This window comes from Populus trichocarpa, chromosome 18 (genome assembly GCF_000002775.5).
Source record: "Populus trichocarpa isolate Nisqually-1 chromosome 18, P.trichocarpa_v4.1, whole genome shotgun sequence".
In the NCBI taxonomy this organism is placed as follows: domain Eukaryota; kingdom Viridiplantae; phylum Streptophyta; class Magnoliopsida; order Malpighiales; family Salicaceae; genus Populus; species Populus trichocarpa.
Window position 1 is genome coordinate 1,787,145 of NC_037302.2, and position 23,072 is coordinate 1,810,216.

Genomic DNA, 23,072 nt, shown 5'->3' on the forward strand with positions numbered 1-23,072 from the left:
AAGTCAACCATTGTCTAATCTCGTATCCAATCTCGATATAGCTTTATATACCACCTTGATAAAAAAATATTTGACTCAATCATGCTCCATAGAATAATTTTGGTTGAAATTCAACGTTACTATTATTATAAATATAGGTAGCATTTATTATTGGTTGTTGTTGGGTTATTTATTGTTTTTTAAAGTGTTTTTTATTTAAAAATATATTAAAAATTACTTTTTTAAAAAATTATTTTTAACATTAACATATTAAAACGATGAAAATACATAAAAAAATATTAATTTTAAATAAAAAATAAATTTATTTTTTTATCAAATAGTGTTTGGACCGTATTTTCAAATACTGCCTATAAAAAAAACATTAAAGTAATACTTCACTTTTAAAAAAAGTAGAAGCAATCAAGAGAAAAAAATATTGCCACCATCTTCACTCTAAAATGTTTTTATCAAATAGTAATTTAATTTGAAACTAATAGATAATCATCTGATTAGATTAAGAAAATATTAAAAAAATTTAATAATTATTATTTTGGGTTAAATATTGATGTCTTATATTATAATCTAAATAATAGATTATGTATAAATATTGTTAAATTCGTCCCAAAACATGATCCAAAATATAAAATATAAATATCAGTATTATATATATAAATGTATGTGTATATTATATTAAAATAAAATAAATGAATTATATATATAGTAATATATACATATAACATTTACAATTTAGTAATTTAACATATGTATTATTATTTTATATTATATTAAATGATAAATAGTGTCATGTCTAAATGGATATTCGAAAAGGATTGATCTCTAAATTTATTATTTGATGATAATGAATAAAATAAAAATATTTATTTTAAATATAAACATAAGAGCTTAAAGATATTCCACAAGTTAGATGGATAGCTATTGTCTAGAGAATGAAAGACTTTTAGAGACAAGGCAAAACGTAATCCACACTTCTTCATTATATGCTCCACATCCACCCTTCCCTGTGCGTTCCTAAATATCCCTACCTGCCTTCTAATTTGCTTATTGAGTATTCTTTTTGTCTTTTTTTTTTTTTGGCTTGGAGTCAATATCACGCTCATGGTGAGGTCTCAAGAGCTCCGAGTCAACTACGTCATGTGTTTGGATGATGAGAAATGAGAGGGCATGTTTTGATATTCTTTTTGGCATGCCAACATCTGTAACCAAACATGGGATAAAGAAAAAAAAGAAGCCTTTTGACAAGTATGCCATTCCCAGTACCCACCTAGGCAGGCTCGAAGGAAAATCCCATGAAATGAAAGTGCAATTGCGTTAGCCAAATATTTTATCATTTTTTGTCCCAGTGGAAAATGATAATATATGTTATCACAAACAATATTGGTTAAAGAGGACACCTTATATAAATTTCTAGTGGATGCACTAGTCTAATTGTTGATGCATCCTCCTTGTATATTCAGAAACCATATGTAGTATATATGTCCACGGTTGACCTTGGTGGGGAAGGCAGCCAGTGTCTGATCTCTATAAAAACAAAGGTGAAGGTTTTGTTGGGACCTTACCTTTTCTCGTTATAATGAAATGGTTTGGTGGAGGTTTATTCCTGCTCTAGTTTCCAAGCCAAAACTTGCAAATATTTTTTCTGGTTTGATAGTTTCATTTGGCCTAACCTGATCTGTTTCTGGCGACTCTTTTTTATCGGATACTGTTCTGTCAAACCAGCGATAGTTTCCTTTTATATTGCATAATTCTGACACTTGCATGGCGACCTTAAATGCTGATAGAGAGACAAACACAAGGCATTGTTTTTATCAGATGGGCAGTTTGTTCACTGTTTGCGTTTTCTGTGCTTGTTTCTACTGGCTGGGTGCAACCTCAAAATCTGCGGCTTCACAGAGAACAGGAGGGCCTAGAAATATTGTTGAAGGCACTGTTTTTATCAATGGAACAGCTCCAATTGGGACAACAGACCATGATTTTATTTGTGCTACTTTGGACTGGTGGCCTCCCGATAAATGTGACTATGGAACTTGTAGCTGGGGCAAAGCTTCTTTTCTTAACCTGGTAAGCTTGTCAAGTAGTTTGTGAGAATTGCAGCATAGCTTGAGTTTTTACTATTCCTTTCTTCTTTTTTTTTGTCAAATATTCTCTTTGTTCTCTGTTCCATGTCAACTTGTCTGCTTTCTAGATATACTTCAGACAATTATAACTAAGAATCCAACTAGCAGATAAACTGTGGTCCATCAATTAATTCTTTCCTAAATCCATTTCTAAGTTCATAATCCATCACAGTAATCAAGTTTAACGCCCACATAGATGTGCTAGCTGTGCTTTACTTGTAGCTTGCATGAGAGGTTCGTGGTTGCAGCTATGCAACCACAACATCATTGAAAAGCGAATGCTTGTGTGAAACTGTGTATATATATTTATCATTAATATATGGTTCTTCTCAGTTTTTTTGTTGGCAATTACTGTCCTATAAATCCTTCACACATACAATCACCTTTCGGGAAGCTGCATATTCTCAAATCTGCCATGGCAAGCTGAAAGTAAAGCACAATAGCACCACTATTTTACATAAAAATTTGACTCTCTAAGCCTTCCAAAGAGAACCAGACAAATAGAAGTTGACATTTATTAGAAGAGGCTAAATATTCATAGTGACAGTAAAATATGAAAGAATGTGATAAAGAAAGCAATTGTTAATATAGAGTAAGGTAGGCTATGGACTTTCTCTCTGTCTGCGTGTGTGTGTTATTTTCCTTGTCTCTTTTACTTTTCTTTTTGTTTTTTTTTTTTCAAGTAAGATCATCAGATATGGACTTAATATATTTCTTTTTGCTTCTCTTTCTTTCTTTTTCCAATTTTTTTCAGGATCTTACCAACCCAATATTGTTGAATGCAATCAAAGGTGAGACTCGTTTACCAAGTTTTACTCATAATTCATGGATAAGTTATAACATAGTCTTGATTGAGTTGCAGCCTTTTCTCCTCTGAAAATCAGAATGGGGGGCACTTTACAAGATAAAGTCACATATGAAAGACTAGGTGAACCTTGTCCAACATTTGTCAAAAGTAGTCCAGAAATGTTCGGCTTTTCCCAAGGTTGCTTGCCAATGTCTCGGTGGGATGAATTGAACAACTTCTTCAAACAAGCCGGGTAACTAGCTGTAGTGTTCTCATGAAATTAGTTAAAAATGTGTTTAGTTTATGTTCTTAGTTTCCACAATAGTTGGATTAATACGATGAATCAATATTGAAGTGTTATATTTTGATTTTGAAATACAGGGCTGTTGTTCTTTTCGGGTTAAATGCGTTGAGTGGCAGGACAACAGCGGCAGATGGTTCTGCTGTAGGTGCTTGGAATTCAAGTGATGCTGAATTTCTCATGCGATATTCTGTTAACAAGGGGTACACCATTCACGGTTGGGAGCTTGGTAAGAACTATATGTTTCCTTTTAGCAACTTGAAATATCCTAAATTTAACTCTTAACAGTAATTCTTAACTTCTTATAAATGTCTGCTGTAGCTGCCGGTGGCATTAGTAATGGAAGTAACTTTTTTTTCTTACATGAAACTCTTCGTAATTTTCAGGAAATGAAGTAAGTGGGAAAGGAATTGGAACAAGAATTGCAGCAGATCAATATGCATCTGACATAAACAATCTGCAGATGATAGTGCAAACTATTTATGCAGGTTTTGAAGTTAAGCCACTAGTCCTAGCACCAGGAGGGTTCTTTGATGCAAACTGGTTCACACAATTTATAAACAAAACACCTAGATCTCTCCAAGTAGTCACCCACCACATTTATAACCTTGGTCCAGGTAAATAAACCAGCAATCTAGAGAAATATTCTGGTGTTTCAGCAATCTAGTTCAAATATTTTTCGGCTTCAGAACTGTTCTGTTCCTTGCAGCCCCCAGACTGCTTACTGGAGAAGCATGTTTTGTACTTGTTTCTTGCGTGTAGGTGTTGATGATCACCTAATTGATAAGATATTGAATCCATCATACCTCGACGGAGGTTCCCAACCATTCAGAAGTCTTCAGGGGATTTTGAAGACTTCAGGGACTCCAGCTGTTGCTTGGGTTGGTGAGGCAGGAGGTGCTTACAACAGTGGCCATAATCGTGTCACAAATGCATTTGTGTTTAGTTTCTGGTAAGCTAGTTCACACATTTGCTGTATTTTATTTGGTTTTCTTTGTTTGAACTTGAAAGCGTGGACATTGATTGAACTGGTTTTCCATTTACCAACAGGTACTTGGACCAGCTAGGCATGGCATCGTCATATGACACAAAAACATATTGTAGACAGACATTGATTGGTGGAAATTATGGCCTTCTTAACACTGGCACCTTTGTCCCTAATCCTGATTATTACAGGTAAATCTTGAACCCAGGAAGTAGACTAAATGATTTTGCTGTTAATATTATTGTTAATATTGTTACTTTAATCCATCAGTGCTCTTCTGTGGCACCGTTTGATGGGAAGAAATGTTCTGTCAACAACTTTCTCTGGGACTAACAACATACGCGCTTATGCTCACTGTGCAAAAGCATCGGTAAGAAGATTCGTAAAACTTGATTAGTAACAAAATTTCATGTATCTGCTTGGCTAACGCAATCTGTTCTTGCCATTACAGAAAGGAATTACATTGCTGTTGATCAACCTCGATGGAAACACTACTGTTGAAGTCCATGTTTCAACTGAAAATGTTACCGGCAATGGAACTTTGGTAACGCAACAACAAAATCAAACAAAGTTTTCTGGGATGTCTAAGGGTTCAAATATCGATGTCAGTACAAGAGAGGAATATCATTTAACGGCCCTGAATGGTGATTTACACAGTCAAACAGTGCTCCTAAATGGGAACATACTTTCTGTAAATTCATCTGGGAGTGTCCCTCCTTTGGAACCAATTGAAACCAGCCAGTCCGATCCAATAACTGTTGCCCCTTTCTCTATTGTATTTGCTCACATTGCTAATTCCACTGTTCCTGCTTGTGAGTATTAGATTGAAAATTGATCACTTGTTCTTTTTTCATGTATAGTAATAAGATTCAACATATTGGAGCAAAAAGTTTGAGCTCTATGATGTGGAAATGCAACCAACATTTAATTTAAAAAAATAAAATACGCATAATCTTGTTAATACATGAGCAGGCATATGTACCAGGGCCATTATTGACAGATACAGACTTCATCGACGAAACTCGCCTCATTCAGCCACGATTCTACAAGACTTGACTGTTTTAAAGAATGTATATTACACGTATGGTTGCCAAAATTTTTGCTTCATGGACTGAAATTTCTAGTCATCTTTTGTCCATGCCCACATTATAGCATAGAATAGCCATGTCATAGGGCTTTATCCCTCGTTCCAATATCCCAAAACAAATTTCCTGATGTTGGTAGACAGGGAAAACAAGAAAAAAACTAATTCTTGGAAACTATCAAGGCAGAAAAGACAAGAGAGTGAAATTCCACGAGCCATTCAAGTTGAAGCAACTTGCTGCTCTTGCAAAGCAAGCGGAATGGCTGGTCTCCAACTTGTGCCATCTGGACTATCCATAAGAGCAATGCCCAAAGCAGCTAAATCCTTCCTAATAGCATCTGATTTTTCATAGTCTTTGTCCTTTCTTGCTACAGTCCTTTCCTCGATTTTTTGCAATATTTGATCTTCTGTCAGCTTTGCACGCCTCAGTGCCTTTTCCCTCAATTGCTGCAGAGCCTGCAGCAGGAAACGGTTTAGTAAATCATAGCTAGAAGGGGAAAGATTAAAAAAAAAAAAAAAGCTTTTATCGGCACGCACAAAACTAAGATTCACTCTGAGAGACACTAAACAGCTAAAAGGAAAACTGATGGGGATAATTGCATAAATGGGCAGGCAAGCAATCAAAAAGCTTTCTGGGAGTAACAGGAGAACACATGAAAAACAATATTGGAGGAAAATAGATGCATGCTGGTGCAGCAATTTGAGAATGACATGGATCTTATATGTGTTATAATTGGGAGAGGGGAAGGGGTTTTGTAGTCTGCATATCTAAATCGGCAATGCATTAGTGATATTCTAACAGTAAGCTACCTCATTATAAGTTGGGGGCATCAACCCTAAGACCATAAGAGCATTTCTGACCATCTTTTCCAGAGCAGCAATTGACTCTATTCGCTTTATTTGTTTCTTTCCCTGAATGGATCATTCATTCAATAATAAGCAACACAGAGGTTAGAGGGAGAGAGATAACCAAATTTAAACCCCCAAAAACTTATACCACCTACTAAAGCTATCTACAGCTGACACACCTATGTACAATCAAAGTAACTAATATCCATAAAAATAAACATTTGTCTGAATCTCATTACCTTTCGAGTGTGTAGCATATCATTAATGATTTTTAATGGGTCAGATAGTGCAGACAAAAGAACAGGAGTGTGGAGATCATCTGACATCGAGGTGACAAGTGTATCATGAAACTTATTGATGTCATTTATAGTGTCAGGCGGGATAGCATCCTTCTCAAATGCCACACGATGCTGGCTGAGAATATTTTCACAATCATGTAGCGTCTGCAACCAAATAATCACATGAAATAAAAAAACTGAAAATATTTCTTCAATGAAATAAAATACAAAAGACTTCTAGGTTAAAAACTTCTCCTTTTTTGTCTAGGATGTAAAACCATGAGCAAATATATTAAGCAGTAGAAACCAAAAGTTGATTGAAAAACTTATATGCTTGCCATTTATTAAAGAACTGAAAGTATTCTGTCTCCAGATTGTAGCATCTTTCTATGATGGAAGCAAAGATAAAAAAAAATAAAAAAAATAAAAACAAGATTGCACATGAAACCAGAGCAAGCAAATGCCACCACAAGGTCTGACTGGTTGGGGGGGGGGGGGGTTTGCTTATTGTGATACCTGATAGATGTAAAATATACGTTCTGAAGCACTTTCAAGCTGCACGTCAGAGTAGTTGACTGGGGATCTATAGTGGGTCCCCAACAGGAAAAGTCTCAAAGCTAATGGATGGTAAAGATTTATAACCTGGATAAAGATAAAATGCTAGTAAGAATCATGTAAACTTGGATGATAGTTCCAGTACTAGAGTACAGGCAGTAGAATCATAAACTACAGTAACACAAAATATCATCCAATATGGAATCCTTTACCTGCCTAATTGTGAAGAAGTTTCCTAAGGATTTGGACATTTTCTCTGAGTCAATAGTGACAAAACCATTGTGTACCCAGTAGCTTATATTGCTATCTCTGCATGCAGCACAGCTCTGAGCAATTTCGTTTTCATGATGGGGAAACACAAGGTCCATTCCACCACCATGTATGTCAAAAGAGTGACCAAGATAAGCAGCACTCATGGCACTGCACTCGATATGCCACCCAGGTCTTCCAGGACCCCATGGACTGTCCCAAAAGGGCTCACCCTCCTTCGCAGACTGCCAAAAAAAGTGTAACAACACAATTAATTAGCCAATATGAATGGACAGGTTGAGTTCCAAGACGTGCCACATACAGAGTTGAACTTTTGCAGGAAATTAGATATATAATGAAACAGGTCCAGTATCTAGATGTGTGCTTTTACATCAAGATGCCAACCACCTTTGATTTACACAGCTATGTCAACTAGATTTTACCATGGTTTTTTTTGTTGTGCAGGATTTGGAAACCCAGCCCAGCACTTTAACACCAGAAACAAGCACTCTTCTACTCTGTGTTTCCATGCACATGGCTTGAATCAAGAACAACACGGTACTACAATTAGACAGTACCGAAGCCAGGCCCAGAAGAAAAAAACATATGCTAAGAGGTGAGGGGATTCAATAGCACAGCAGCATCAGCAAATATAACCAACCATCTTAGATAATTTCATGTCTCACATCAAGTACTCATCATTATCATTGTCTTGCAGACACTTACCTTCCACAATGCAAAATCAGCAGGGTTTTTCTTTCTCGAGTCCACAGCAACTCGTTCACCAGCTCGATTATCTTCTAATTTTCGTCCAGACAATCGCCCGTATTCTGGTAATTTGTCAACAGAAAAGTAGACATCCCCATCAATTCTGTAGGCATATCCATTCTCAAGAATCTGCTAAGATGGCATGTCAAGAAATCACTATTCAAAGTATCAAAGAAATGCATATGAACGAGAGAGAATAGATACTGAGTGGACCATTTCACCTCATAAAGAGATTCAAATTCAAGCAGGATCAACAAATTACCCGCTCAATCATATCAATTATTTGGGGCATGTGATCTGACACACGTGGCTCAACAGAAGGCGGAAGGCAATGAAGATACACCATATCATGAAGGAATTCTTCACAGTACCGTTTACTCAAACTGATCGGATCCTCTCCTAATTCATTCGCTCGAGCAATTATCTACAGAATTCGAAAATTGCAACTCAGCTTATCCTGTCATACCAATATCGAAAAGCAGTTGGCAACCAAGCTCTTGCACCAAAATAACATCAGATCCCCTATCCACCAAACCACATTATAAACAAAAAGAATCCTCAAAACAACATTTTCAATAGAGAAACACTGCAAACTGCCATATTAGTCATCATTGCGCATTCATATGTAGGGCAGTTTATCTCCCCTGCATCAAAATTGTGTAATTTACTTTTGGAAACTACTATTCATGCCCCTCAAGCGCAATCCAGATTGCCACGTCATGCAATCATTTTAATGTAGATGAAATAAACCAAATTTAATTACAACCTTAACAAGACGAAAAAACAAAAAAAAAGAGAGTAAAGAGACCAACTAACCTTATCATCAACATCGGTGAAATTTCGAACATAATGAACATCAAACCCCAAATGCTTTAGATACCTGCCTAATTACCAGCCACCAGAAAAAAACCCTTGTCAGTAACCATCTAAACATGGATTCTTACAGCTTATAAAGAGAAAAAAGAAACTGAACAAACCTTAATAAAACATCAAAGGTAACATATACACGAGCATGTCCAATATGGCTCAAATCATAAGCAGTGACACCACAAACATACATTCCAACTTTACCCTCGACTTTTGGCTTAAATAGCTCTTTTTTTCTACTCATTGTGTTGTATAGCCACAGTTCTGATGATTGACTTGCAGCAGAGGCATCTCCACCGTTGGTTTTGATTGAGGGCAGTGATGATGATGTTAGAGAGGTGAAGAAACGGTGTAGTCTTGTCTTCTTGGTGGGAGAAAAATGGGTTTTGAATTTGATTGAATGGAGGAGGTAAGATTTTGTAGGCGGTGGAGAGAAGCAGATTGAGGTCAGGGGTTTGTAGTATCTGTAAAGACTGCCCATGTGCTACTCTCTCTGTTGCTCTGTTTCAATGGGTCTTCTCTTTCAGCTTCTGTCTTAAATCGTAAAGGCAAACCTCAACAATATCCCCAATCTATATGGATAAGTTTGATTTGGTCCCCATTCTATTTTTCATCTTGATTAGATCATCTCCGTTCCAGTGGATTCTCATGGCTTCCTTAACTTTGTTTTAAGCTTTTAATTATTAATTAAGTCATTGATGATATTAATTTATTACAATGTTTCTCGTCAGGTAATTGAATATTGAATATTATAAAAAAAAATGTAAAAGCTGTAAAAGTTTTTATATAGTTTTGATCAGACAAGTAAGTTTTACATTATTTAAATGATTATTTCAGAGAATTTTATGATTTTTTTATTAAGAAAAATAAAAATAGCTTGAATTTCAGGTGATTATTGAATATCCAATAGTTTTGTGACTCGAAAACTAAGAAAATATGTGATTAAGAGTTCATGAAAATTAAATGGATTTTATGAGATTGCCCTTGAATATTCTATTTATTTTAGAGTAAATACATTGTGTGATCCCTCGAGTTTTATAAATTAGTTAAACTAGCCTCTATACTTTAACTTGGGGCATAGCAACCCTTTTACTTTTTATTTTTGAGCACTTGCCATTTCTTCGAATCCGTTTGATATTGTGTTAGCGGTTATTTTTCAAAGTATTTTTACTTTAAAATATATTTAAATAATATTTTTTTTATTTTTTTAAATTTATTTTTAACATTAACACGTAATAGGGATGAATCATCATAAGAGTAATTATTATGTTTTTTAAAAGTGTAAAAGTTAGTTTATAAAGATGTGAGGGTGGTTGGGAGTGTGGTAGCGGTTGTTTTTCAAAATAATTTTCATTCCAAAACATATTAAAAAAAATTTATTTTATTTTTTAAAAATTATTTTTGATATCAGCACATCAAAATGATTTAAAAACATATTAATTTAAAACAAAAAAAAATTAATTTTTTTTTAAATGTTTTCTAACCGCAATGCGTTAGTGGAAAGGAATAGAAAATAATTAAAATAACAGTATTGAACTCTTGTTTTGGAGTGCAGCATAAACATTGGTTTGCTGGAATTCAATTTTTTTAATTTAAAATGGTTTTTTTATATATTTTTAGATTATTTTGATGTAATGATTTTAAAATAATTTTTAAAAAATAAAAAAATTTAATTTATTTGTGAATAAAAAATATTTTAAAAAATAATTGTATTTACATTTTCAAACACTATAAGTGGAAAGAGAGATAAAAAAAATAACTGTATTTACATTTTTAAACACTATGAGTGGTGATGGACCTGATGGTTACTTCATAGACATATCTAAGTAATAAAACGTTCAAGCTCGATTAGTATAAGACTCACTATGGATTCGTGTTAGGTTGCGAGGGTTTTATTTTTTTGTATAGAAATAATATTCAGGTTCTGAAAATATATTTTAAAAGGAAAAAAAATGTAAAGGTTGGGTTATAAACCTGATTAGTTCAAATAATATCGTTATTAATTATATTATATGATTTTATTTTTTTTTAAATGATAACAATAGCCTGGGGGAAATTATGTTTTTTAAATGAGAAAAACAATGTGGCTCAATTCATATTCTATTAAATACAAAATTATAAATTTGGATAAAAAAAATAATAAAAAAAACCTGATCCAACCTTGTTGTCGTTACCAACCTGTAGCTTGGATAAAAAAAGTTGAGCGAAGTCAGGTTAGTTTGCCAGATTGGAGGCCCGTGTCGTAAGGTATGAATAATTTTATTGGAAAGAAAACGAAGAAAATGTCAAAGTCCATTTAAAAGAAAACATTGTCAAACAATGAAAGTTAAAAAGAAAATACATAGAAAAATTATCAACCCGGGTTATTAGATTGAAAGCATCTCGTATGAAAATGCCAAAAAGTCAAATTTCTAATCAAATAAATGTTAAATGATAAAATTAAAAAAATAATTTTAATTATAAAAAAAAGATTCAAGATAAAAAAAATTTAAAGAATGAGAATCAGAATGAAAATAAAAAATAATTTTAATTTTTGATGGAATGGTAAGATTGAAAAAAAAAATCAAATCAATAAAAATAACAGGAAAAAAAATAAAAATAAAAATAAAAATAAAAATAATAATAATTAAGTATTAAAATTGAAAAGAAAAACCAGTTTAACAAAAAATATATATATATATATATAAATAATCACAGAATCTATAATTCAACTCAAGAATTAAGCTATGAATTAATTCGATTTTCTCAAGTTAATTAAAATAATTTTATTTTATTTTTTTATTAAACAAAATTTTGATAAGATAAATTGAGACCAAATTAAACCAAATCAATATTTATTTATTTATTTTTTATCTTGGCTCATACCAAAGGCAAGGTCGATCCACTAAGGTAGTTGGAATTTAGCAATAATGACTCCACACGAAAAACCAAAATCAATGATCTTCCAACTTCTTTATGCCATGTCCTGTAATAAGAAATGAATCATCAGACAGGCAAAAAAGAAGAGAGAAAGACAAGGAAACCCTCAAAAAATTTCAACTTGGCGCTCCTTCATCCCTCCAAAACCAAAATACACATCAAAATATATCTCCCGCCACAACCAGAGAGAGACAATCAAAGCGCGAATCTCCAAACTCTAAAGCAAAGCAAGAAAGAACCTTTCTTTTGTAGAGGTCTATAATAACTAGTAACCTGTTCTGTTCTCGTCTCACAAAGAATAGTCTTGCAAGCATGGCAGTTACTTCAAGTCCTGTTGCGTTGAAAGAAAAAGAGGTTGTAGAGAAGAGGAGTCGGTCAAAACGTCCTGGAGTTCGTGTTGTTGGAGGGAGGATCTATGATTCTGATAATGGGAAGACTTGTCATCAAGTAACGAGTGATTCTTTTGATACAATTTTAGATTATAATAAGTGAACCTTTGTTTTCTTTGTTTGGTTGATGAGAGCATGCTAGAAAGTAGAACATGAAAGAAACCTAAGCTCCAAGTTTCAGTTCTTGATTGTCTTTTTTTTTGTTGGGTTGATTCGAAGAGAACCCATGAATCTACTTTGTATGATTTCTCCGTTGATAGAATTTTAGATAATACGTAAACCCTTTGTGTTTTTCTGTCTGGCTGACTGGAAGATGCAAGAAAATGAAAGAAACCTAAGTTTCGAGTTTTAGCTCCATTTGAAGAGAAGCCATGAATTTACTCTCACGATTTTTTGTTGATAGAATTCTAGACAACAAGTAAACCCTACCATGGTTTTCTTTTTGGTTAATGTGAAGATGTAGGAAAGCTAAAGAAATCTAAGTTTCAAGTCCCTTATTTAGTTTTCGGCTCATTTAAAAATGACCCATAATTGCTTTTGTGATTTATTCATCTCTTAGTTAGTATATTCATGATTTATTTGTCTCGTAGTTAGTGTATACGCTCAATTATGCTCTTTTTTGTCTTGTATCTCCTTACGATTCTGTTGGTTGATGATAGAATGTGGGAAGGTAAAATGAAAGTGGAATTCGGGATCTTTTCTTAGTAATGTTAAGAGCACTTGTTTTGGTCAGTTGCATTAATTTTGTTGTTTCACACGAAAGCGAATCAAGAAAGTGGTTTGGTAATGTTATTATCTCTAAATTGGAGGTGGTAGTACAATTGACGGGCTCATTGATCTTTTTTCCATGTCTGTTCTCTTTGTGATTGATATCTTTCTTTGTCCTTGTTTGTTTGAAATCATCGAAGTGCCGCCAAAAAACAATGGATTTTGCGGCAGCTTGTGCAATTCAGAAAGGAAACAAACTATGTACTCTCAAGTTCTGCCACAAATGCCTATTAAACAGGTTAGCTTGGTGACGCAATTCTCGCATAACAAACTTTGTCAAACAATTAAGGAGGTTTTTGCATTTAAGTTTTTTCTCAATACATTTTGGTTGGTGGTGTTTTAGATACGGAGAGAAAGCAGAAGATGTAGCATTGTTGGATGACTGGCAGTGTCCCAAGTGTAGGGGCATTTGCAACTGTAGCTTCTGCATGTAAGTACATCAATGTTTGACTTGTACATCATGTTTGAAGTTTAGTGATGATATTATTGAATATAACTGGTCTTCTTGGTGAATCTAATAGAATAAAGTTTTTCCAGGAAGAAACGAGGCCACAAGCCCACTGGAATACTTGTCTACACAGCCAAGGAAAATGGGTTTTGTTCTGTCTCAGAACTGCTGCAGATTAAAGGTTCTGAAAATTTGAATCACAACAAGGATGTGAAAGCCAGTGATGGTTCGTCAAAGAGTGCGTCGTCATATAAGGTTTGGAAGTGTTTGCTAATGATGGTCCTTTGTTATGATTATTAGGCTGCTTCATCCATGGGATTTCTGATTTGCCATACGTATACGTCAATTGATGCTTTAACAGGAGTCTACAGTCGCTTCTCCATGGAAACCAGGGAAGGAAAATTCTTTTGATGGAAACATTGAAACGAATCTGCATCCTCAGAATTTAACACCCATCTCTGCCGAGAAGAAATCTAAGAAAACAAAACGGAAAGGACTGAAGGAAGTTGGTAGTGGTAACAGGGATGCTGAAATTAATTTAGAGGAGAGTGGTCAGAAGAAAACAAAAAGGGAAGGACTAGGGAAAGTTAGTAATGGCAGTACGAAGGGTGGTTATAAGAAGCCTCTAATTACTGAAGATGTTTATGAAAATGAAATGAAGACCAATGAGAAAGATAAAGGTGATGTTGCAAAGGAAAAGAAGTCTAAGACAAAGTCCATGGAACTTTCCAAGGACAAAGTGAAGGAAAACAAGAAGCATGAAGATGTTTCTGAAAAGAAAAGGAAGACTAAGGCACATCCTCAGGAAATTTCTAAGAAAGAATTGAAAAATGGAAAGAATGAAGATGCTTTTGTTGAGAAAAGGAGGACCAAGACACAGCCTCAAGAGGTTTCCCAGAATGAAGTTTTACTTGGTGCAAATTGTAATGGTGGACTAGTTTGTGGCTTTAGAAGTGATAAAATTCAAACGGAGACCAAGATGGCTGGAGACTCATGCAAAGTTGACAAGTTTCCTGCAGAATCTCAAACCACAGCCAATGAGAGGCGTACCAAGAAACTTCAGAACAAAGAAATTGACGTGGACATTCAATTGCCTCAGGGAACCTGCTTAACGGCTGTAGCAGGCATTGAGTTACCTCCCGAGACTGTTGGTAATGCATTGCAATTCTTGGAATTTTGTGCTAGTTTTGGTAAGGTATGAACAAGTCTTTTATTACTATTGAACCAAATGAAGCATTGTGACAATTTCCACCAAGTTTAATTATGTAAATGGATGATAATTGTTGCCACCGTGCTGTAGTTTGTTTCCATCTTCCCTGTTCGTTATTCATGACTTTGTTGACTGTCTTTGTTCTTCCCCCCTGATTAGGTTCTTGGTCTGAAGAAGGGGCAAGCTGAAATTGCACTCAGGGAAATAATAAATGGACGAAGAGGGCGTCGGTTGCAATCCTATCATCTAGCCCAGATTCATGTTCAGCTACTGTCTCTGATTCAAAAGGATATAGGAGAAGAGTATGTAATCTATTACGTTGTCTAATTATTCTCAACCACTTTTGCTTCGTGTGGGGACGACAGAAGAATGATAATTTTGTGATTTCTTGTTCAGATCTCCAACCCTAACTACAACAAATGAAAACTCATGGTTTCAAGCTCTCAGGAAATCTGTCTCGAAATGCCATTTCTTATCAAAAGAACTTCCCTCTAATTGTTTTGACTGGGGTAATGAAGGATATGATAAGTTAAACAGCTCAGAAAAGCTTAGACTCTTGAATCTTATATGTGATGAAGCTCTTAATACCAAGTAAGCGACAAAAGCAGAATGAGGAAATGGGTCCTATACATTTGGTTCTACAATTATCAATCTGTGTTTACAAGACATTTTACTATCTTATTTTGATTGTTTATAAATATGTTTTCCAGAGAGTTGCGCAGTTGGATTGATGATGAAAACTCTAAATTTCTTGAAAGACAGAAGGAAGCCAAAGAAAAAGTTCTTGCAGCAAAGGATAAGGTCATAGTCATTGTAAATCGCAATGTTGGCTTTTCAGTGATGTCAGTGAATCCATCCTTTATTTGCAAATTAATTATTTTCTCTTATTTGTTTGGAGCAGGAGAAAAAATTGAAACAGAAGATGCTAGACGAGGTGGCCAAAGCTATTATTGAGAAAAATGGCGCTCCCATTTCTGTTTCTAACCATAAAGAAATGGTTTCACGAATAAAAAGTGAAGCTGCACAAGCCCACTCAGAAATGCTGGAGGCCATGGCACTGAAGAGTAAGTGCATTTCCACTTTTGAAGTTAATGTGATTGCAAAATATATCCTTTGAAGTTAACTTGATTGCATAAAAATGTTTGCTTTGATTTTATTAGTACTGTTAGATATACAGTGGGCTTAAGTGGTTTGATAGTCTTTTGGGTTTGTTGCTCTATACTAAATAATTGTTATTCTGGCCATTGAAATTTGTTGCCAAAATCAAGATCAGACAAGGGATAATGTTCTTGGTTTTTCTTTCCATCTATACACATGACCAGCTCTTGTTGAAGGCTACTACTAGATAAGAATTATCTGACCTGTCGAAGAGAATGCCCTTAAATTTTGAGAAGAAAGACATTTACAGGAAACTGAAGAATCTGAGATCAAATTATATTTTTTGAAACATCTATCATGTGCTTGCTAGTGGGATTTGTTATATCAGTTCTCTGCATTAATCTATTGTTCTTTTTTGATCGTACATGCAAATTAATGTATTATTTGCAAACATATATATATTTAACCTTTACCTGCAATGATCAGAGGGATTATTATCCAATGCTGTCAGAACAGAGCCTGTCCTTCTGGACGTTGATGGCCGAGCTTTCTGGAAACTAAATGGCTACAATGGTCAATCAGATATTCTGCTTCAAGGTCAGGATGCTTGGTTTGTTTTCATTTGTGTATATGAAGTAAACATGCCGCATATCATCATTTATTTTTCTTGTACAGATATGGGTACATGGAATTCTGTTGCACCAAGTGAAAAATGGTTAGTATATGCTGATGAACAGAAACTGGAAATTGAGAAATACATCACTTCCTCGAGGTAATGACATTAATTGATACATCTTTTGCACTGAGAAGTCATCTTACAGTTCACTTCTAGCTCCCCATGTTTTCCCCTTTTAGAAAGAAAATTTTTTTAGGACTGGAAAGCTTGTAACCAGTAGGAACTTGCTAAACATTTACCTCTTGGAGATTTGATTTTTTGTATAGGTTGGTGCCCAATACCCACAAGCATATAACTTAATTACCCCAGCATTGTGGTATGATTGGTATTAAAATTACTAGAAAGGAGAGGTGACTTGTGAAGGGAGACATGCTAATGCCATATGAATCTCACCTCTAACATGCAATTCTAGGGACTTCGTTTATCATGTAGAAATTAGAAGAAGAAGAAGAAGAAGAAACTGTTGGCCCCTTTTGATCTGAAATTAAACTAAACTAGAATTGTCATCAGGTTATTGTCGTCATTCATTTGTTGTGCTACCACCTGCCCAAAATGCACTATGATCTGTTCCTCTTGTGCTGTTCATGTGAAAGAATGGAATGCACGATAACTTCTTGTTGGGATGCATGTTTGAGCTATCAAAATCACACGTTGTGCCTTCTCATTTGTGTTTTTCTTTAGGAATCTGATATTATTGTGTATATGGGTCTACATGTGGGTATTTCTTGCAGGTATCCTGGGCAACAAAGTTGACTTTGTTCTTGAAGGGCAATGCTGTAGCCTATAATAGATATATTTGATCTCTTTATCGCATGTTCTTTTCTTTTTATTTCTTTTTGGTTGATATGCTTGACCGTGTTAAGTTCTATTTTGATTTCAGGACAAAAAGGCTTAGGGTTCAAAAAGCTAGCGAAACCCCTTCAATCGACGCATTAAAATAAGATCGAGGTAAGAAGAGAGTCAACAATAGACGTTTTAAGCAAAAATGCTCTGAGTTCCTCAAAATTGCTTACCTTGTGTAAGATTAGAGTTCTTATTTTTTTTCATCTCTTGTTTACTTGCGTGCAATGATATGCAAAGCCAGGGCAACCTGTCCCCTCAGCTCTCGCGTGGTTTGATCGCTACACGGTCAATGGCATCTGGAGATTTTGACTCCTTTTTTGTATGCCTGGGATGATGATGAAAGTTCAGAGGAAGAACTGTTGTATTTTACCCTCCCTGTAAAGGCTATTTCCTCTTGTACACATGCACAACATTGTTAGGTTAAAGCTTTTCAAATACTAGAGGTTTGCTTCCTGGACTTCTTGCTTGGTATGTTGTGCACTTGTAGTATGCATTCTGCTATCTCATTTATTTTCAAAATATATATATGATGTGCGTGGCATCGTCTAAATATTTTGATTAAAACTATTTGCAATCAAATAAATTGAAGGAAAGATTACAAAAAAGATGCTCAATTTTACCTTAGTTCAGTGTCGCTGTTCAACTAAACCATTTGCTCGTTAACTACGAAGGAATCTCTTGGAGGGGATGGAATACAGCACAATCATCTATAAGTAGAAAAAAATGATGCGTTCACAAACTGCGGCGCTGATATGCACTTTGCTTGTGTTAATCCTAAAAGAATGTGGCTAATCCCTGCACCTAAAAAGAATTATCCGGTGAATGCTATGTAGGTCTTGGTGAACATGGGAGCTCAGCATGTGTCGCTGAATGTGCCGATAAACAACTGTAAAAGCAAGTTTAACCTGTATGGAAGCCTAATCAAGCCTGGGAACAAACCTTGTCTGCAAATGAACAGCGACATGTTTGCGGTTAGTGCAGGTTGTAAGGTAAACTGGTATATTAAAGGTAGCTTGAAAAAGTTCAATTCAAATTCACTAAGGGGGGAGGAGTGGGAGAGTGGATTAAAAAGAGCCCAACACTTTAATGAAACTTTCATGCGTGGTAGAAAAGAAGTATCACTCTGATAATTACAAGTGTGGTTCTCTCTCTTTTCTAATATATGCTTTTCAAGCTATCAAGTCTAGAGACGATAGCTATCAACTCAGAAAGGAAAAGAAAAGAACAGCTCTAAGAACAAGAAAAGGAGAGTAAAAGCTTGAGAAAAATATGTCCATTTCTATCAAAAGGCCATCATATGAAAAGCTTACCTTGTTTAATGCTACTGCAGCAAAGACGATTGTCATCTATATAGGTTGCTTGGAGACCCATCATCCAGGATCCCACTGATGTATCGTCATGAGCATAAGTCTTTAGAGATGCGCTGTATGTAATAAGTAACCTGGATTATTTGTAGCTCACGTGGAGAGTGATGAAATTGTATGATCTTACAGTAACTGAAGTAAAATTCTGCACATGTGAATAACACAAGGATGGGCTACTCAATCACCAGGACTTCTAATAAGAACTAAATAGCTTACTTGCAATTAACACCATCTGAAGTCTGGTTCTTATACTTCAGAAAAGCATGCTGGGAGACTTCTATCCACTTCACATATGGCTCAATGACCATCATACAAAGAGAGGATTGAGGGTTTTGGACTGCTAATGTAGTAGAACTATACGATCTAATATTGATCCTAGAGTTCCTATCATCTACCAAATTGCAATGAGCTGCAACCCCCAAGTCCTGAACCAACCCAAGTCCATCCTCACCACTAAAATTTAAAACATGATTTCATACTAAAGCTTTCCCAGTTATAGAATTCATAACCAACCTGTTTATGTCAATATACCGAGCTAATTTTTTGGAGAGTATAAGAAGTGAACCAGCCGCATGTTGGAAGTACCTGAAATGATAAGAGATTGATGTTTATCCAATTTCTGGCCATTCAAGCAGTCTTCAAAACCATAAAGTGATGGCGCATTTATCAACCAAAATTATCAGTAATACATATATAGGAAACATCTTATTGTGTTGTCATTCACAAGTTCAGCCACTTACGATTTTTCATCTCCAAATTTCCACCATTCAGGTTCATACCATGGGCTTCCCCTGAAAAACAACAAATGTTTATATATCCTTGAAGTAAATTCCAATAACCTCAAAATTGAAATGTTCCAGGGCTGAGAAAAGCTAGGAACCTCAAGCTGCTTTAGAAAAAAATAACAAATTTTCACATGACTTAAAAGTAAGAATGGGCAAATTGACGACTTTGCCCAAATGAAAGTATGAATGAAATGCACACATGCGTTGTAATTGTTGGATCAATACGTAATTATAAATGCAACAGAAAAATGGAACAACGCAGGTATGTATCTTTCATGCTTTCCAAACTACGCAAACGCTCTTGATGGAAATGATATATTAACTTTGCATAAATTCTACCAAGCAGATCAGAATGACAGCACTGAAACATGATGGCTGATAAGTTAGGAGAATAATGCTGTGTAATATGAATTTGATTATTCCAAATATACGGGGAAGGAAAGCCCAAAATTTCCATTAAATACTTAATCAATCTATAAAGCAGTTATACCGCATATTTAGATATCTGCAAAGTATCTAGGTAGTGAAACATAATTAGGGAGAAATAATATTAGATAAAACACGTACTCTTCAGTTATAACTTCTCCAGATTTCATACAGCCAATGTAAGCACTAGCTTGACTGCGACGATGTTCAAGAAGTTCAATTAATCCCTCTACACAAGAAAACACAGCAAACAACAATGAAAAGAAGTTTTAATGAATAAAAGTTGAATATCCTTCGTGTATGTGCAAATAACCAGATAAGACATTGAGCTATACCAAGATCAAGGTTAATATTGTTATCAGCTTTTACATAAAATTCCGCATCCCATGTTTGCACAGCAGTGCTAAAGAAGGACTTCACTTTCTTGGGCAATTCTTCTTGAGCCTCCTCATGACCTTCCTGAAACAAAATTAATGATAAGTGCACTTAAACTCCATCCAGAAGAATCCAAGTAACCAGTGAGAAGAGGAACACCATGCAAATACATTTGATTTAAAGAAAGCAAGTGAGCTTTTTGCATCCAGAGTTAAGTTCAAATCTAAGGAATATCTAGTGATTATGAACAGGAAAAGGCTTTATTTGAATCCAGGACATCTAATAAGGAAAGGATAAAACTTTGAAAAGTCAGTGCCAATATTCATAACTACTGAAAGTACATAATACTAGAAAACGTGCATGTGCACATTTAAAAAGATAAGCTATGAAATACAAATTCGATTGCATCACGTACAAGAATCAAGAAATCCTTTGTTGAACGATTTTCACCATTGATATTTCGATCTAAGCTATCCCCTCGATTAGCACTGCCAGTTTAAAAGTTATCATAAAATCCATGGCATTAGTAGCTACCTCAACCATAATACTGGTAGTGAAATTGAAATCAAACCAAGCAAATTGATTCATAGAAAAAATAATAAATCATACGCAAATAACACAATAAGACTACAGTGCAAGGGAAAACCTGCGACCAATCACAAAACGGATTACTACTCCTCTTTCCTCAAGCTTTTTTAAGGCATCACCTACAAAAGAAACAATAATGCTGGCCACTTACTTTTCAAGAAGTAAAGTATATATGACTATCATTCACATTGTGAAACCAACAAAAAAAATGATAGACATACTATGTGGCATGACAATGTCATAAGTAACAACATTCTGGTCACAGGGATGCAAGCAGAAAATCACAATAAGAAGAATAGGGATTTTATTTATTGGGTTTATTACCTTCCTAATTATAAAAGATTCTAACTAGAATTTCTTACATTTAGATTGGCCATATTTGGTATATAACATTCATTTTAGATATTTCCAATTTCATGTCTCTTGGTTTAAGAGTCTAATTAATTTTTTTATCCATGGTTTCTTTTATGTGCTTTGAGCTTGTTCTTTATTTGCTGCACCATGTAGGAAATCAAGAATCAAGATGTTAAGCCAGCAAGGGTAAGTGAGATCTATGATAATAACTATGTATTCGACAAGGGAGGAAGAGGGAGGGAAGATAGCAACGTAAGGAACAACAGCCACTAAATTCCCACAAACTTCAATAAAAAAGAAAGGAGAACAGGATGACAACGAAGGTTTGTAAAAAACAGAGGAAATCAGTACAAAAAAGGGAATCGTCAAGTAAATATTCCAGTCTTTCAAAGTCAAAGTATAATGCCATTATTTGTTGCTTTATTGGATGAAAATCAATGGAATAAAAAAAATCCAACACAGTATACAAAACCAAACAAAATTTGCAACCTTAACAATTATTCAAAAGAGAAAATACTACAATGCCATCATATTATATATCAAACATCAACTAACCTCTTGGCATCCAAGACCCTCTAAACACCTTCCGCTTCAAGTGACTACCAAATCCAGTATATACACCAATGACTGCAAGAAACTTTTTACCCGACGAAGACTCATTTTGTGACAGCCGACTTTTTATGTACCCTTGACTCTTAGCCAACGTCAATTCCATTTCTGCCTCCACTATCCTCCTCTCCAAATCCCTACAATTAATTAATCACCATCAACAACACCAATTCATATCACAATAAAACAAAATTCAATTTTGAAAAATTCGAAATAAATAATTAAATAAAGAAGACAGAAAAACATACTTGCATCCTAGCACAACTAGCTTATCTTCGACTGTAAGCAACTTCGATCCCTGCAGACAAACATGCGAAGCATCACAAAGATTAATATAATTTTTCATTTCTCTTATGAATAAATAAATAAATAATAAAAAAGGGATCGATACATGAACCTGAGCTACATTTCTCTGTAGAAGATTAGAAAGTAATGTTCTGTTCTCTGCGTCTTGCCATAACCTAAACCATAGCCAAACAGAACAAAACAGAAACACGCCAATTACAATTAAATCCATAATTCTTAATTAAAATTAATTTATTTACTATACAACTCTAATCACCACGATCTCAATAAATTATCGCTAAGACATTCGCAATTACAAATTATATCCATTTTTTTTTCTTTGCCAAACACGTCCTAATAAATGCTCATATCGAATATTTTCCAAATTCCATCAATAAAATTCAAAATTAGTATAATTAAATCCATAAATTCTCAATAATTATAGCAGCATTATTTTTTTTTTTTTGATGATCTGATATTGAGAAACAAATGAAGAAATGATGGAAACAAACAAACCGGCCAGCAACGTAGAGCCAAGCGAAGCAAGAGAAGAAAGCTAGGAAAAGAGAAGGTTTAGAGGTCTGTAACGGCTTCGATCTCCATCGCCGCTCTGGTTTTGTCGATAACGGTATACTGCTCTCCATGTCCAGGGTGAGAGAGATACCGTATGTTTATACGTATGCGTAAGTAAGTGGATCGTATTTTAACAGGTAAAGAACTATGCGATTTGACGGAGGAATTGGTATGTTGGTTGGTTCTGTCGGGATGATTATTATTATTTAACAATGGAGGAGGAGGAGGAGTGTTTAAAGAAGTAACAGTGAATTGTTTTGCTTTGAATTTAGAATTAGATGGCGGAAGCCGTTAGGGCAATTATCGGATGGGAGAGGCTGTAGAGTAGTAATAGTACTGAAAAGTCAATTCACCAGTAAGATTAAGTCAATTTCATATTTGTAGAAAATATGAGTATTTGTCATAATAAAAAATGGAATTTTTTATTTTTACTAAAATATTTTCTTAATCCACTTCCTGTTGTTACTTTTTGTATTAAGTTTAAATGAGTGGAATGAGTTGTAAATCTAGGATTAATGTAGAAGA

At 34.7% G+C, this 23,072-nt stretch overlaps 4 protein-coding genes across 10 annotated transcripts; 2 read left to right on the forward strand and 2 right to left on the reverse strand.

The window, feature by feature from the left end:
* Positions 1 to 1,237: 1,237 nt before the first annotated feature.
* LOC7465402 (heparanase-like protein 3) lies at positions 1,238 to 5,089 on the forward strand. The gene is made up of 9 exons (XM_002324842.4): positions 1,238 to 2,058; positions 2,869 to 2,905; positions 2,977 to 3,154; positions 3,283 to 3,431; positions 3,589 to 3,819; positions 3,965 to 4,154; positions 4,253 to 4,378; positions 4,458 to 4,557; positions 4,639 to 5,089. Exons 1-9 carry the CDS (start codon positions 1,756 to 1,758, stop codon positions 5,008 to 5,010), a joined length of 1,686 nt encoding a protein of 561 aa, XP_002324878.4. The 5' UTR covers positions 1,238 to 1,755; the 3' UTR covers positions 5,011 to 5,089.
* Positions 4,846 to 9,362, reverse strand: LOC7458385 (cysteine--tRNA ligase, chloroplastic/mitochondrial). Of its 3 annotated transcripts, XM_024590661.2 has the most exons (10): positions 8,948 to 9,362; positions 8,787 to 8,850; positions 8,233 to 8,394; positions 7,929 to 8,102; positions 7,166 to 7,447; positions 6,915 to 7,040; positions 6,360 to 6,563; positions 6,082 to 6,183; positions 5,488 to 5,727; positions 4,846 to 4,993 (listed from the first exon to the last, which is right to left on the reverse strand). In XM_024590661.2, the coding sequence occupies exons 1-9, from the start codon at positions 9,316 to 9,318 to the stop codon at positions 5,491 to 5,493; spliced, it is 1,722 nt and encodes a 573-aa protein (XP_024446429.1). In that variant the 5' UTR covers positions 9,319 to 9,362; the 3' UTR covers positions 4,846 to 4,993; positions 5,488 to 5,490. The 3 variants fall into 3 exon arrangements, with proteins under 3 accessions (XP_024446429.1, XP_024446428.1, XP_002324312.2); XM_024590660.2 differs by lacking the exon at positions 4,846 to 4,993 and having other exon boundaries at positions 5,094 to 5,727; XM_002324276.4 differs by lacking the exon at positions 4,846 to 4,993 and having other exon boundaries at positions 5,094 to 5,727; positions 7,929 to 8,099; positions 8,948 to 9,360.
* A 2,400-nt stretch (positions 9,363 to 11,762) lies between these two features.
* LOC7465401 (uncharacterized) lies at positions 11,763 to 17,752 on the forward strand. 2 transcript variants are annotated; one of them, XM_024590726.2, is made up of 13 exons: positions 11,763 to 12,203; positions 13,054 to 13,151; positions 13,257 to 13,343; positions 13,451 to 13,616; positions 13,723 to 14,556; positions 14,731 to 14,873; positions 14,968 to 15,162; positions 15,282 to 15,372; positions 15,473 to 15,635; positions 16,156 to 16,266; positions 16,345 to 16,441; positions 17,226 to 17,293; positions 17,426 to 17,752. In XM_024590726.2, exons 1-12 carry the CDS (start codon positions 12,069 to 12,071, stop codon positions 17,284 to 17,286), a joined length of 2,181 nt encoding a protein of 726 aa, XP_024446494.2. In that variant the 5' UTR covers positions 11,763 to 12,068; the 3' UTR covers positions 17,287 to 17,293; positions 17,426 to 17,752. The 2 variants fall into 2 exon arrangements, with proteins under 2 accessions (XP_024446494.2, XP_024446495.2); XM_024590727.2 differs by having other exon boundaries at positions 17,430 to 17,752.
* Positions 16,238 to 22,830, reverse strand: LOC7465400 (hydroxyproline O-galactosyltransferase HPGT2). 4 transcript variants are annotated; one of them, XR_008058063.1, is made up of 14 exons: positions 22,491 to 22,830; positions 22,087 to 22,150; positions 21,938 to 21,987; positions 21,636 to 21,826; positions 20,785 to 20,845; positions 20,554 to 20,626; positions 20,099 to 20,222; positions 19,905 to 19,992; positions 19,293 to 19,343; positions 19,066 to 19,137; positions 18,499 to 18,611; positions 18,094 to 18,132; positions 17,809 to 17,983; positions 16,238 to 16,362 (listed from the first exon to the last, which is right to left on the reverse strand). XR_008058063.1 is itself a non-coding variant. In XM_002324275.4 (12 exons), exons 1-12 carry the CDS (start codon positions 22,616 to 22,618, stop codon positions 18,110 to 18,112), a joined length of 1,038 nt encoding a protein of 345 aa, XP_002324311.3. In that variant the 5' UTR covers positions 22,619 to 22,829; the 3' UTR covers positions 17,695 to 18,109. The 4 variants fall into 4 exon arrangements, 1 of the variants encoding a protein (XP_002324311.3); XR_008058062.1 differs by having other exon boundaries at positions 17,809 to 17,989; XR_008058061.1 differs by having other exon boundaries at positions 17,809 to 18,132; positions 22,491 to 22,829.
* Positions 22,831 to 23,072: the final 242 nt, after the last annotated feature.